Here is a 14,221-nt window from a genome sequence, read left to right on the forward strand (position 1 = left end):
ATGCGGGACTCGATCCCGGGACTTCAGGATCATGACCTGAGCCGAAGGCAGTCGCTTAACCAACTGAGCCACCCAGGCGCCCGATATGAGGAATTCTTAATCTCAGGAAACAAACTGAGGATTGCTGGAGTGGTGGGGGGTGGGAGGGATGGGGTGGCTGGGTGATAGACATTGGGGAGGGTATGTGCTATGGTGAGTGCTGTGAATTGTGTGAGACTGTTGAATCACAGATCTGTACCTTTGAAACAAATAATACATTGTATGTTCAAAAAAAAAAAAAAAGAAGATAGCAGGAAAGGAAAAATGAAAGGGGGTAAATCGGAGGGGGAGACGAACCATGAGAGACTATGGACTCTGAGAAACAAACTGAGGGTTCTTGAGGGGAGGGGGTTAGGGGGATGGGTTAGCCTGGTGATGGGTATTAAAGTGGGCACGTACTGAATGGAGCACTGGGTGTTATATGCAAACAATGAATCATGGAACGCTACATCAAAAACTAATGATGTAATGTATGGTAATTCACACAATAAAAAAATTTGAAAAAAAAAAAAAAAAGACTGTCTGGATAAACAGGTTATGTAGACCTACCTACTTTCAGAGATGTTTTTCTTTTCCTTAACTTTTGTTTAATAGGTCCAAATATTTTACCTAGAATTATAAAGACTTGTTCGCACAACCCAGCATATTCTTTCTATGCTGGTAACCAATCAAAAATGAAAACAGTGAGATGTTACCTACCATATAGACAAAACATCTGGAAGAATGGTCACATTATTTTTATCCAAAAAGCCTGAATCAAGCAAAATATGCACTGTGACACTTAGTTTTAGTGTATTATTTTCAGCTTGGATAGAAACATTTTTCGAACAGAGCAGATTCCTTCAGATTGAAAATGCAATTAAGTTTCCACTTGGAATGATGTAATGTATGGTGATTAACATAACAACAACAAAAAGATGCTGCGTGAAATGTGCACCCGGATTCCACGCATTAGTTAGGGCAGAGGGTTTTGATGAAAAGGATGAAGATGTCCTTAGAAGTGATGCTGGCAAAAAGTTTCACATTAAAGGAACTCTTGGAGACAATTTGCCACCATTGAAAAGACAAAGGATAAAATGTCAGAAGCAGATCCAAACTTAGAAAGGAGCATGACAATTCACCAATGCATGGAAGGACTACTGTGCTTTTCATCACTGAGTTATACAATGTGAAGGCAGCGAGCACTGTTCCAACTCCTCTTGATTAGTTTTTAGAAAGAAATAAAACTTTCTCAGTGTTTCTCATGTTTAAATTACAGTGTACCAAATAAATATTAATTTTACTACTTTTTTCACTTCTCTATATATGGTAACTGACGATAAGAGAGTTTTGAGTATTTTCATAATGTTTTAAAGGTCAGAGAATAAGCACAACCCCCACCCCCTAAAATTAATATTTTTCACAGCTTCCCCTTGCATGGTTATTTTTACTTTTCTGCACTAATGTGCAAAGTAACGACTGCATGTCCTCCTACATCAAATTCTTGGTCCCTGCTCTTTCCTCAGCCCGATGCAGTTGGACGTCAGGAAGCATGTGGCTGTTCCTTTGTGCTCTTAAACCTCTGCTCAGAGAAGGCTTTCTAGACAGCATCATCTCTTCCTCCTATTGCCTTACATTCCTTTCACACTGCCTTCTTTTTCTTCACATATTGATTTCTCTACATCTACTAGAAAATAAGCTTAAGGAGAATGGACACTTCGTCTTAGTCACTCTCCTATATTCCCAGATTCTAAAACATTACCTAGCCCACACAGGGCAATCGTAATTTTTCCTTGAATGAAGTTTTATCTTGGAGTTGATAAATACATCACACCATGGCAAGCTATTACCGATATAAGTAAAAACTGCAAGATGTAGAACAATCTAATCAGCAAGATCCTGTTTTTAAGACAATCTACATAGAGAAAGACGTGTGGAAAGATACTTAACAAAACTGTTACCAATCAATATGATTCTGGCTAGGGAGACTGGCAAGGTGGATAGAGAACAGGATAAAGATTTTCACTTTACACTTTATTTTTATATTGTCTCTCTCTTTCCCAAAATAATATTATTGTGGAATTAAAAAGAATAAAGAAAACAACATATATTACCTACTGTCATGATGCCATTTTTTTTTTTTAAAGATTTTATTTGAGAGAGAGAGCATGAGCAGGGGGAGGAGGAGAGGGGGAAAGAATCTCAAGGAGACTCCGTGCTCAGTGCAGAGTCCAATGCAGGGCTCGATCTCACGACTCTGAGGTCATGACTTGAGCCGAAACCAAGAGTCGGTCACTTAACCGACCAACTGAGCCAGCAAGGTGCCCCATGATGCCACTTTTGATAGCAATAATAACTGGGGATTATTGTGAGGCAGGCTCTGTCCTCTTTAAATGCATCATTTCATTTAAATACATAAGAATTCTATGAAGCAGATATTATAAGTATGGCTATTTCATAAATAATAATCAGAGAGGCTGAGCAATGTCCAGGTCACACAGCTAGAAAGTGGATGTAAAAAGATGCACATAGGCAAATTATCTAAGATTTGTCACATGTGTTAGGCTTTTTCCTCCCCAATAACGTGCAGTTGGAAGCAAGAGTGATAACATTTATGTGCTCACCCTGCAGGCCTAGGTGACCCGGACGTACTTCGCATAGAGCTCTCCACTCGAGGGCTAGCCACTTCAGGAGGCTGAGGAGGAATGAGGGTTTTCCGAACTGCCATTCTGAAAGAGACCAGACAAACCCAGAAAACAACAGTCCGAGGGCATTAAAGGATAGGAAGTACACAGTTGCTAGGCATACCTATGGCAAAATAAAAGCACTACATTGGCTAAGCCATTTTTTAAGTGGATTTCAAATTTTATCAAAGTAATATAGATACATTACTGAAAATGCCAAATCGCACTAAAAAGCTTTTAACAAAATACAGCAGGTCCCCACCCCAGCCCTCCCCATTTCCTGCCCATCTCTCTCCAGGAAGCAACCGCTATGACTCTTTTAGCTGATGCTTCTAGTATGCCACATCTCCTTTCTACTCATTATCAAACCTGAAATCCATATTACGTGTTCATGATTATTATTATGTCTATATATGTATGTATGTATTTAAAGATTTTATTTATTTGACAGAGAAAGAGACAGAGAGAGAGGGAACACAAGCAGGGGGAGTGGGAGAGGGAGAAGCAGGCTTCCTGCTGAGCAGGGAGCCCGATGTGGGGCTTGATCCCAGGACCCTGGGATCATGACCTGAGCCGAAGCCAGATGCTCAACGACTGAGCCACCCAGGCGCCCCTATGTCTATGTATTTATATTGACCTGAGGCAGTTCCTGGAAGTCAAATGAGAAAAGTTGATCAAGTTAGTTAGTGTCAACTGTGCCATGCAGTAGAGGCCACATACAGCTCAGACTGAGAACCACTGGGCTCAGCAATGTGGAAGCGGTGAGTAATCGTGACATGTTTAGTTTTGGCAGAGTGGTGGGAGCAAATGCTAGACAAGAGTGGGTTGAGAGAAAATGGCTAGAATCAGAATATACCATTTTGCAAAGCCTAATTAATGGATCTAGATAGTAATCATCAAGTCTGCTAGCATCTCAAAAAGGGTGACCACCAAACATCATTTTAATTTATAAAGTGCTCTTGCCCAAAAAAAAAAAAAAAGATATACGAATCTAATCAAGCTTTAGATTCAAGTAACAACTTAAAAAAATGTGTGGAGGAGACAAGAACAGCAAAACTTCACTACAGGGGTAGTGGGCTGAATTGTGGTCCCTAAAAAGATATACAAGTCCTAATCCCTGTATCTGTGAATGTAAAAAAAAATAGGGTCTTTGTGAAAGTAACTTAAGTTAGAGATCTCAAAGTAAGATCCTTCTAGCTTTGGTAGGCCTTAAATCCAATGACTGGTATCCTTATCACAGAAAGGAGAGGGAGATTTGAGACACAGAGACACAGAAGAACATGTGAATATGGAAGCAGAGATTGGAGTGATGTGTCCACAAGCCAAAGGTCTGTCAAGAGCCACTGGATGCTAGGAAAGAGGCATGGAATGGATTCTCGCTGGGTGCATTCAGAAGGAACCAACTCTGTTGACATCTTGATTTCAGAACTTCAAGCCATCAGAACTGAGAATAAATTTTTTTTTTTTAAAGATTTTATCTTTAAGCAATTTCTATACCCAACATGGGGCTCGGCAGAGTCACAATCCCGAGATCAAGAGTCATACGCTCTGCCGACTAAGTCAGCCAGGCACCTCTGTGAGAATAAATTTGTTGTTTTATGGCACCAGATTTGTGGTAATCTGTTATGGCAGCTCTAGGAAACTAATACAATGTGGATGCAGTTGAAAAAAATCCAGGGAGGGAGAGGGAAAAGTCTACAGGACAAAAGACCAAGTTTCTTCAACAAATAAATCTCAAGGAAAAAAAGAGATGAAGGAAACCTACAGAAGAGTCTTAGGAGACATATCAACTGATCACAATGTGGGCACCTTATCAGAATACTGATTCAAATCAACAAAAATTTTGTGACATTTGAGGCCACTGGAAATTTGAACAATGACTAGATATTTGATATTACAAGGTTATTATATTTTTTAGTGAGTACCTCAATAGACACATACTCACATACTGAAATATATACAAATGAAATGATGTGCTTTCTGGAATTTGCTTCAAAATAATATGGAGAAGGGGGTGGGTAGGCATGTAGATTAAACAAAACTGGCCATGAGCTGATAAACTGATAAATGAAATTGAATGATGGGTATTCATATGTTCAAAATTTTATTGTTTCAAGTTTTCCATAATAAAAAGTAAAAAATAAGACCAACTCCACTAACCCCCCAGAAAACAAAGAAAATAAACCTAATGAGATACACCACTACACAGCCACAGAATAACCAAACTTAAAGAATGTCAATAACAAGTGTTAGTGATTATGAATGCAATGATGATCCCCACCTGCTACTTAGAGTGTACAAGGGTATGAACACTGGAAACACTGTTGCCAGTGTCTACCAGAGCTGAACATATGTATAGCCTACAACTCAGCAAATCCCCTCCTAGGTATGCATTTACCTATGTATTAAAGGTCATACACGAAAACATTCAGAATAACATTATGGCCCCAAACTGGAAACAACCCAAAGATCTATGGATAAACTATGCTATCCTTATACAATAGTGTTTCATATAGCAATAAAAAAATTAAAATCACATGCAATAAAGTGGGTGCATTACATCAAATCAAGGGAGGGAAGGTGGACTCACACAAAAACGTGTAATATATGATTCAGCAGAAGTTCAAAAAGAGGAAAAGCAAATCGACAGGGTCAAAAAAACTGGTTAGCTGCCTTTGGGAGAAGGTGTTGGTAATGTTCTTTCTCTTGACGTAGATAACGGTTGCATGCTGTGTTCACTTGTGCTAATTATACCAAACATGCATTACCTTTGCAGTTTTCCATATCTTTGAAAATGCTGAGAGAGAAAGAAACTGGAAGAAAAACTGGAGTTAGCAAAAACATGTAACTCCTTTATTTTCTTTGAAAATAGGAGCAAAAAAATGGGGTAGGTAGTGGAGCAAGGTGATTTAACAGAAGAGTTTTTTTTTTTTTTTTAAAGATTTAATTTATTTATTTGAGAGAGAGAAAATGAGAGACAGAGAGCATGAGAGGGAGGAGGGTCAGAGGGAGAAGCAGACTCCCTGCCGAGCAGGGAGCCCGATGCGGGACTCCAGGATCATGACCTGAGCCGAAGGCAGTCGCTTAACCAACTGAGCCACCCAGGCGCCCCTTAACAGAAGAGTTTTAAGATGGAAGAAATAACAGCATGTTTATACCTGCTATGTGAATGATACACTAGCGAGAAAACGCTGATTAAGTAGGAGAGAGGGAGAAGCACTACAGCACTGTTCTCAGCAGGTTAGAAAGGCTGAGGTCAGCGAAGCACCGAGAGTCCATCCATAGGAACAGATGAGATGAGTAGAGCACGGGATACAGATGCTGGCAGGTAAGGAGATGTGAGAGCTAGAGTTGATGGAAGTTCCATTTTTCTCAAAAAATAGGGAACAAAAATTCATTAGCTGGTGGCGAACACAGATGAGGAAGTGTGGAAGTTTTGAGAGGAGCAGAGGTTAAAAGCTATCCAGGAGAGAGGCTTAGGAAGCATTCTGTGTTGGTCCTCTGTGAGATCCTAGTGGAGGTTTGTGAGGTTAAGCAAGGTCAGTCAACAAGGTTGTTTATCCCACCACAGTCTGCTGCACAAATTCAGTGGAAAGTTGGATTTGACTATTTCTGACAAAGTGAAGGGGGGGGGGCAAGGAAGTGGGGGCTGTATGCAAGGAAGTGATTGTAATGGACCACAGAAACTAAGTCAGGAAGAACAGAGAAAGGCCATGAAAAGCAGTGAGGAATAACGCAAAGGTGGTAGCATCAATGGATCGAAGGTTCCCCCCGAGTGGGTCCGTTGCAATACCACTGCCCGTGAGGTAGGAAGACAGAGGTAGGCTGTGGGACAATGGAGGACAGAAGAGGTCAGGGAAAGCTTGCGCTTATGGGTGTGTGCTGCCGATAGAGGGGGGAGGACAGGGAAGCATTTAAGCAACTGAGAAGCCAGAGAGCTGGGAAATCATTTTGGACAGAATAAGCGCCAGACGTTATGGACCTTCTGAAGGATGTACAAACATATGCGCAAATCAACTGGAATCTGATCAAGCCTCTTGAGCTGCCCTGACCAACAAGGTAGCCTCTAGCCCTATGGGGCTACAAAGCACTTGACTGGTGGACTAGGAGCAAAATTTTTAATGGTAGTTCATTTAAATAATTTGAATTTAAAACTGTTATCTGATTCAGTTATTAAAAAACGTTGCAGTGTGCCTGGAATAACTTGGATATGTGAAAGTACTTTTTCAACTGCAAATTTTATGAAATCTGAATATAGACTGAGTGCTTTCCAAGAGAAATGGCATGAAAGTGGCAGTGAGGCACAAAGAAGACATCAACCCCACCACCAGGCCCAGTGACAGAAGGATGGGGAGGAAAGACAGCCACTACTTTGGAGAGAGTGCGGGAGCCAAGACCCCATGGGAGAACCAGATTCTAGTTAAAGAAGGCAGGCACACAGGGGTTAGAGTCTGTGGCAAATGAGAGCAGTGTGCCCCACGGAGGAGGCAGCAGCCAGACTCTACCTCGGTGACTTCAAGCCCTCCAAGTCCACACAAAAATGAGCACCATCCAGTGGCAAATAGGCAGATTCTCTACAAGGCTCTTCCCGGAAGAAGAAATGTGAATGTGTTCCTATAGCAATGCAGACTACAGAGAGAAATCACAACCAGGACTGGGGTTGAGGGAAATGCAGGAACTTGTACATGTGATGGGGGTGTTAATTCATGGTTTGTTTTGGATACAGCACTTCAGCAGTATCTGTCAAAACTAAAAATGCACACACCCCTTGATCCAGAGTTCCCTCTTCTTGAAATTATCCTAAAAGCTACCACGAGTCCACAAGGACCATTGGAGGATAATGTCCATCTCAGCAACGTGTGTAAGAGTGAAAAATGGAAAACTATCCAAATGGTTTATCAGTAAGGCAGTGATTACGTACACATATGATGGTCTACCTTTGTATTTAAATATTATGCATTCTTTAAAAAGAATAATGCAGATCTATGGTAGTGATATGAAAAGATGTCTACTTTGTATGAAGAAAAAAACTGTAAAATCACGTGTAATATTCCATTTTTCTAGAAAATGTGTATAAATACATTAAAAGAACTATGTATCACCTAAATACATTATGTATCACCAAAAAAAAAAAAAAAAAAAAAAAGGGAAAGCAGGTACACTCAAAGAAGAAGGATACAGGAAATTCTGATGATGACAGTCAGTTACAGGGGCACAGCAGAAGGGTTGTAGGGAGGTGATGAAGTGTAGGAGAAGGGGGAAGATCTTTTTACCTCCAGGGTTGTGAAATTTCAAGACGTTTATCTTGGTGTCGATTTATCTGTGTCCACAGCGTCTATTGTGCTGGGCATTTCGCAGTTCTTTAAATCAGGAAACTCATCCCCTTCAGGTTTGGAAATTTTCTATTAATTATTTTTAAGTCACCTCCTTCCTTTTCTCTGATCTCTTGCTGAAACTCCTTTACTTGCAGGTGGGCCCTCCTGAACTGATTCTTTTAATTTTCTTGTCTTTTCTGTTTATCTTTTTGTTCTTTTTAACTCTACTTTTGAAAGATTTCCTCAACTGTATTTTCCTACTCTTCTACTGAGTTCGATTTCTACTCCTGTAGTTTAAATTTCAGGACACACTCTTTTGTCCTCCAAATGTTCCTTTTGCGTAGTGCTGCCTTCCTGTTTCATGGATACATCTTTTTTTGTCCTTTGAAGACAGCATTCACAGTTTTGGTCTTTATTTGCTTTTGCTTTTTGTTTTTAGTTTTACTCTCATTGCTTAGCTTCTGTATCTTCCAGGCTGCGTTTTTCAGTACGTCTCATGGTTTGTATCTTGCACTGTTAGAAGGCCCCTCAGATACCTGGTTATCCCTGGTTGCGTGTTCATGATGAGGACTGGGGGACTAACGCTGGTTAGAACCTCTGAACTTGAAGAACTTGCCTATTTTTTTTTTAAGAGTGGCAGTGAAAAAGAGAGAGAGGAGCGGGGGAGGGGCAGAGGGGGAAGGGGAGAGAGTAAGACTCCACACCCAGCATGGAACCTGATGCAGGGTTCAATCTCACAACCCTGAGATCATGGCCTTAGCCAAAATCAAGAGTCGGATGCTTAACTGACTGAGCCACCCAGGCGCCCCAGACATTGCCTACTTTAAGTTTCACTGTAGGGTGATCTGGTTCCTGACCTTACGAAATCCCTAGTGTTGGTATCTTTGCATCTTTCCTCCTGGGCTGGATGATCCTTGAAAGAAAGTGGAGTCCTCATCTCACTTTTTGTCTACAGCATTCAACTGCCAGGGTCCTGCCAGCTAAAAGGGAGAAGTGGACTGGTTGTCTCAGCACTCCGCAAATCTGTGTCTGGTAAAATACTCCTGGCCCCCTTTATGCTGACTGATCCCAGTGGACCAGCTGCAGAATTTAGCCCTCTGGGTACATGCTGGGGTTGGGAGGAGCAGTGTACGACAAACTGTGGGTAGCGAAGGGGATGCAGGGCTCTAACCTTCTCAAACACATTTCAGCCCAGCTTCCTTCCACCCCTTGTTCTTCCTGTTCCTGTTCCTTCTGAAGCTTCAGCAATTTAAATGAGCATGCTTCTACAGACTTAAAATTCAGCTTTCTCACAGTTAAGTGAGTGATCACTCACCTACCTGCTTTCCAGCTTCAAAGTTTGGTTGCTGTTGTCTTCTCCTATTCTCCCCATCCTTGTGTGTTTACATCTTTTTAAAAAGCCTCTTTGCTAAAAGTTCTATAGGGTTTTGAGGGGAAAAGAAATTTAGAAGTGTGTGTTCAGCCTGCCATGTTAAGCATGAGCTTTGTCTTGCATTTTCATTGATAAGGTTCCTTTACCACAGACTGACTTATCTTTAAAAGAGGCTCTGATTGAGGCAAAGTCCTACACATCTGGAAACCCCGTACGGGCCCAGCAGCTTATGTTCTCGCTATGCTTTAACCTTTATGATCTTCTGCTGTTGAAGCACATGAGCTCAGTGGAGCCAAAGAAATGCTGCTCGCTGAAGTGTGACTGCCCATCTTCCACCTCCCAAGTTTTCAAGTGAAGTTTCAGGGCACAGCACATACCTTCCTGCCCATGACCCACACCAACTCAGAGGTCCTATGACGACACAGTACACTTGTGCTACTAAATATGACCCTTACTTAATACACCCGGGATATTATTTGCCCTGAGCAACAATTCATGCTGGCCAATAAGGAAAAAAAATACATAGTACACATTAATGTGCCTACCCAAACAAGCCTGAAGGGTCTATTAGAAGCTACTCAGAGAGTCTAGAATTAAACTCCCATAAACTAGAGAGAACTCCTAAAACAGTATGCAACGGCTGCTTCTAAAACTGACCCCCCCGCCACGACTCATGGATTCTTACTGTCCTAGAGTCTTTGCTTGCCAAGGCTCTACCGAATGAGCCTGTGGTCAAGTTATTTTGAAAGATTAAAAAATGCTACAGAAGATGAGAGCTTAAAGTCTGCTACCAGCACTGGATGAGCGCCTACTGTTTCTACTAATTATATCCAGAATTAGATGTGTCGTGTGGCACTACTGGGTCTACCTACCCATCCGTGGCAGGTTTCTTCCGGAGGATACTTGGCCGGGGGGATGAGCCCTGGGCTGGAGCGTTGGTGCCAGCACTCTGGCTGTGGGTCTGCACCACTGTTGTTGCTGCGGGAGCAGCGCTGAATGGATTGCTAATAGGGTTGGCCACAATTGTGGCTCCGTCTGCCAACACCACTGCTGGAGGACAGGGAGGGGGCAGGAGAGAACAACGAAGAAAATGAAACAAAAGAAACATTACTAAAATATCACGTAAGACAAAAAACAATTAGACCTCCAGAATTAGAGTACCCATGCTCTGACTGTCCAATTTCAAGAAAGTAAGGAATGAGCACAATGTTCATCTGTCTCAAAGCAGATGGCAAAGTGGAAGAGGTTACTGAGCCTACTGATGCACATTTTTCTTTGCTGTATAATCATAACTACTAATAAATCACATAACATAAAGTGTGTAGCATACTTCAAGAAATAATCTCCTACAATTTTTGTGAAATACCATTGCCTCTCAATCCCTAAAAATGATACCAACAATCCCTAAATATGATACATTAATTTTACAGCTTTACATACAAGTCGGAAGAAAATCTTAAACAGAATCAGAACACTATAATAAAGGTGAATTTGCTCTCTCAACTTTACAGAGTGCTTCTTACCACATGCAAATGCACATTAGGCTGTTGATGTACATAATTTTTAATGTTTACAATGACTCTGACAGATAAATTCTATGCAACTCATGTTAAAAGAAGAAACTAAGAGAAATTACTCAAGACCACTAAGCCTGTAAGTGACAGAACCAGGATTTAAACCTAGTATATCTCTATCCTCTACACCAACTTCAATGCAAAAAACTCAAATTACCTGAAGTCTTTCCTTCAGGCTGAGGCTGCTGAGTACCCATTGGTGCAGGCTGAAGTCCCTGTGTGCTGACTGGGGTTGCTGAGTGGATTCCCTGTGTGCCCATTGGTGCTGGCTGTATTCCTGGAGTCCCAATGGGGGCTGGCTGTATCCCCTGTGTACTGATGGGTGCTGGCTGGATCCCTTGGATATGTCGAGCATGAGAAGTATCCACGGTCATCAACTGCATGGGGTTTAGGTGGACTGTGGAAGCCACCCCAACGCCAGTTTGAGCTGTGATGGCAGAATTTGGAGCCTGAGCAGAAACTGAAAATGATGCAGAAAGTGACTACAAGAATGTTAGCTCTGATTAGACATAGTCCACGTAAAGAGAAAAACACTAAAACGAAAAGAGAATATTCCACTGTAAAAGACCTAAACCCTCAGTTTTTATGGGTGGTTTTTTTTTTTTTTGAGAGGGAAAGAGAGAATCCCAAGCAGACTCCACACCCAGCTAGGAGTCCGACATAGGGCCTGATCCCACGACCCTAAGATCATGACCTGAGCTGGAATCAAGAGTTGGATGCTCAGCTGACTGAGCCACCCAGGCACCCCAGTTTTGTTTTTTTTTTTTTTTAAGATTTACTTATTGGGGTGCCTGGGTGGCTCAGTCATTAAACGTCTGCCTTCAGCTCAGGTCATGATCCCAGGGTCCTAGGATTGAGCCCCACATCAGGCTCCCTGCTCAGCAGGAAGCCTGCTTCTCCCTCTGCCCCTGCTTGTGTTCCTTCTCTCGCTGTCTCTCTGTCAAATCAATAAATAAAATCTTAAAAAAATAATAATAAATATTTACTTATTTATCTAAGAGAGTGAGCGCATGAGCACAAGTGGGAGGGGCAGAGGGAGAGGGAGAAAGAATCTCAAGCAGACTCTGTGCAGAGCACAGAGCCTGATGTGGGGCTTTATTCCACAACCCCAAGATCATGACCTGAGCCGAAACCAAGAGTTTGATGCCGAACAGACTACGCCACCCAGGAGCCCCGTAAAACCTTTTTTTTTTTTTTTAAACAAAGCACTACATAAAGCTCTATATATATTGGGAGTTTTTTCCCTCACTTCCTATCAGTGTGATATGATCTTGCTGCAGATTACTAGAAAAGCATTAAAACAAGAAAAAGGAAATCATCTATTAAATTCCAAATGTGAGCCAGGCAACTGTCCTAAATAATTAAAATAAAACTTCTGAGATCCATCCATGGCTCCCAGGTCAAGAATCTTTGCTCTAATTGATGGAACCACCATCACAGGCATTTTTGATATACAGTAGTTACGAATTTTAAATTCCATATATGCGCTAAAGAGAGAGAACAAGCAAGTTTCCTTTTTTGCTGTGTATAGTAAAAAAAACTAACAACAACAAAACTGAAAACAGCAGCATTCCCAGGAAGCAAAAGAGAAGGAATTTCTATTTGTGGAAAGAAGAATACAAATCATGTTTCTTCTCAGTCATCCAAACAATCCAGAAAAAGATATACGCACCCCATATGCACTGAAATGTTATTTACAATAACAAAGATATGGAAACAACCCTAAGGGTCCACTGATGGATAAAGGGATAGAGAAAATGTGACATTTATCTCTATACACACACACACAAACACACACACACACGGGAGAGTATTACTTAGCCTTAAAAAAGAATTAAATCTTGCCACCTGCGACAACATGGATGGACCCTGAGGGTATTATGCTAAGTGAAATAAGCCAGACAAGGACAGAAAAAAACCCATATGATCTCACTTATATGTAGAATTTAAAAACAAACATAAACAAACCAAGTTCATAGATACAAAGAACAGACTGGTGGTTGCCAGAAATAGGGAATGGGGGATGTGAGACATGGGTGAAGGGGGTCAAAGGTACACACTGTCAGTTATAAAATAAACAAGACTTGGGGATGTACTGTACAGCATGGTGACCATGGTTAATAATACTATACTGGATATCTCAAAGGCTAAGAAGACAAATCTCTAAGTTTTCATCAGAAGATAAAACAATTTGTAACTTATCTGTGGTGACGGATGTTAACTAGACTTATTATGGTGATCATTTCATGATATACACAAATACCGAATCATTACGTTGTCCACCTAAAACTAATATGTCATGTTAATGATATCTCAATTAAAAAAAGGGGAAACAATGATGTAATTTAAGTTTTATAAACCATATAGTGGTTTAAAAAGGTAAATTATTATTATCAATGAGAAAAATACAGCAAAATATTAGTACATGTAAATTCATAGTTACTGCTACACTGCAATTCTTCCCTTGTAAAAGAAAGAGAAAAAGAAAAAAAAGAATCAACCCGACAAAGCTATTAGCTTCTTCCTGAGAAGTGGACGAACCTTTGTTTCTGTTCAGTAACAGTTGTGGGCACCTGACTGAACATGCAGTCTAGTCACCACCCCAAACCTCTCAAGATCCAATCTCATTCCATGTGCTGCATCCTCACTCACACTACATTCCTGTCAAAACCAAACCACTCTGTTCTGAGCGCATATTCTGTGTTAATACTTTATTCACACAGAGAAAAGTGCTTTCCCCCAATGCCGCCCTGTGTTTCTGTCCTGGGCATTCTAAGAGGCTTTCCAAATGTCATTTCCTTTAGGAAATCACTCCTGACCTCCAATCCTACCCTCTCAAGTAGAAATAACCTCTTTTAGCTCAGAAGTAGGCTGACTTTGTTCAAGTTTCTTTTATTGGAACGTGGCACTTTCTCTCTAGTAAGAGCTCTTCATGTCTTATCTCCCTATGAGGCTCTAAGTTTGTTCAAAGTGAACTGTTTTAAGAGTCAACTTTACAGGGGCGCCTGGGTGGCTCAGTTGATTAAGCGACTGCCTTCGGCTCGGTTCATGATCCTGGAGTCCCGGGATCGAGTCCTGCGTCGGGCTCCCCGCTTGGCGGGGAGTCTGCTTCTCCCTCTGACCCTCCCCCCTCTCATGCTCTCTGTCTCATTCTCTCTCTCAAATAAATAAATAACATCTTTAAAAAAAAAAAAAAAGAGTCAACTTTACAAATAGAGCCTAACGGGGCGCCTGGGTGGCTCAGTCGGTTAAGTGGCT

The 14,221-nt window shown here is 41.3% G+C and overlaps 1 protein-coding gene across 10 annotated transcripts in view; it reads right to left on the reverse strand.

The window, feature by feature from the left end:
- Nucleotides 1-14,221, reverse strand: part of SAP130 (Sin3A associated protein 130) — an 85,023-nt gene that overhangs the window by 33,774 nt on the left and 37,028 nt on the right. For 6 of the 10 annotated variants that reach the window (XM_035008291.1, XM_035008290.1, XM_035008289.1 and 3 more), the window contains 3 exons: nt 11,121-11,423; nt 10,262-10,439; nt 2,643-2,747 (listed from right to left, as the gene is read on the reverse strand). In XM_035008291.1, the coding sequence (XP_034864182.1) occupies nt 2,643-2,747; nt 10,262-10,439; nt 11,121-11,423 (586 nt within the window). The remainder of the gene's footprint in view (nt 1-2,642; nt 2,748-10,261; nt 10,440-11,120; nt 11,424-14,221) is intronic. The other 4 variants (XM_035008297.1, XM_035008293.1, XM_035008288.1 and 1 more) reach the window with 3 other exon arrangements.

This window comes from Mirounga leonina, unplaced genomic scaffold, assembly GCF_011800145.1.
Source record: "Mirounga leonina isolate KUSES-001 unplaced genomic scaffold, KU_Mleo_1.0 Mir_151, whole genome shotgun sequence".
Classification (NCBI taxonomy): domain Eukaryota; kingdom Metazoa; phylum Chordata; class Mammalia; order Carnivora; family Phocidae; genus Mirounga; species Mirounga leonina.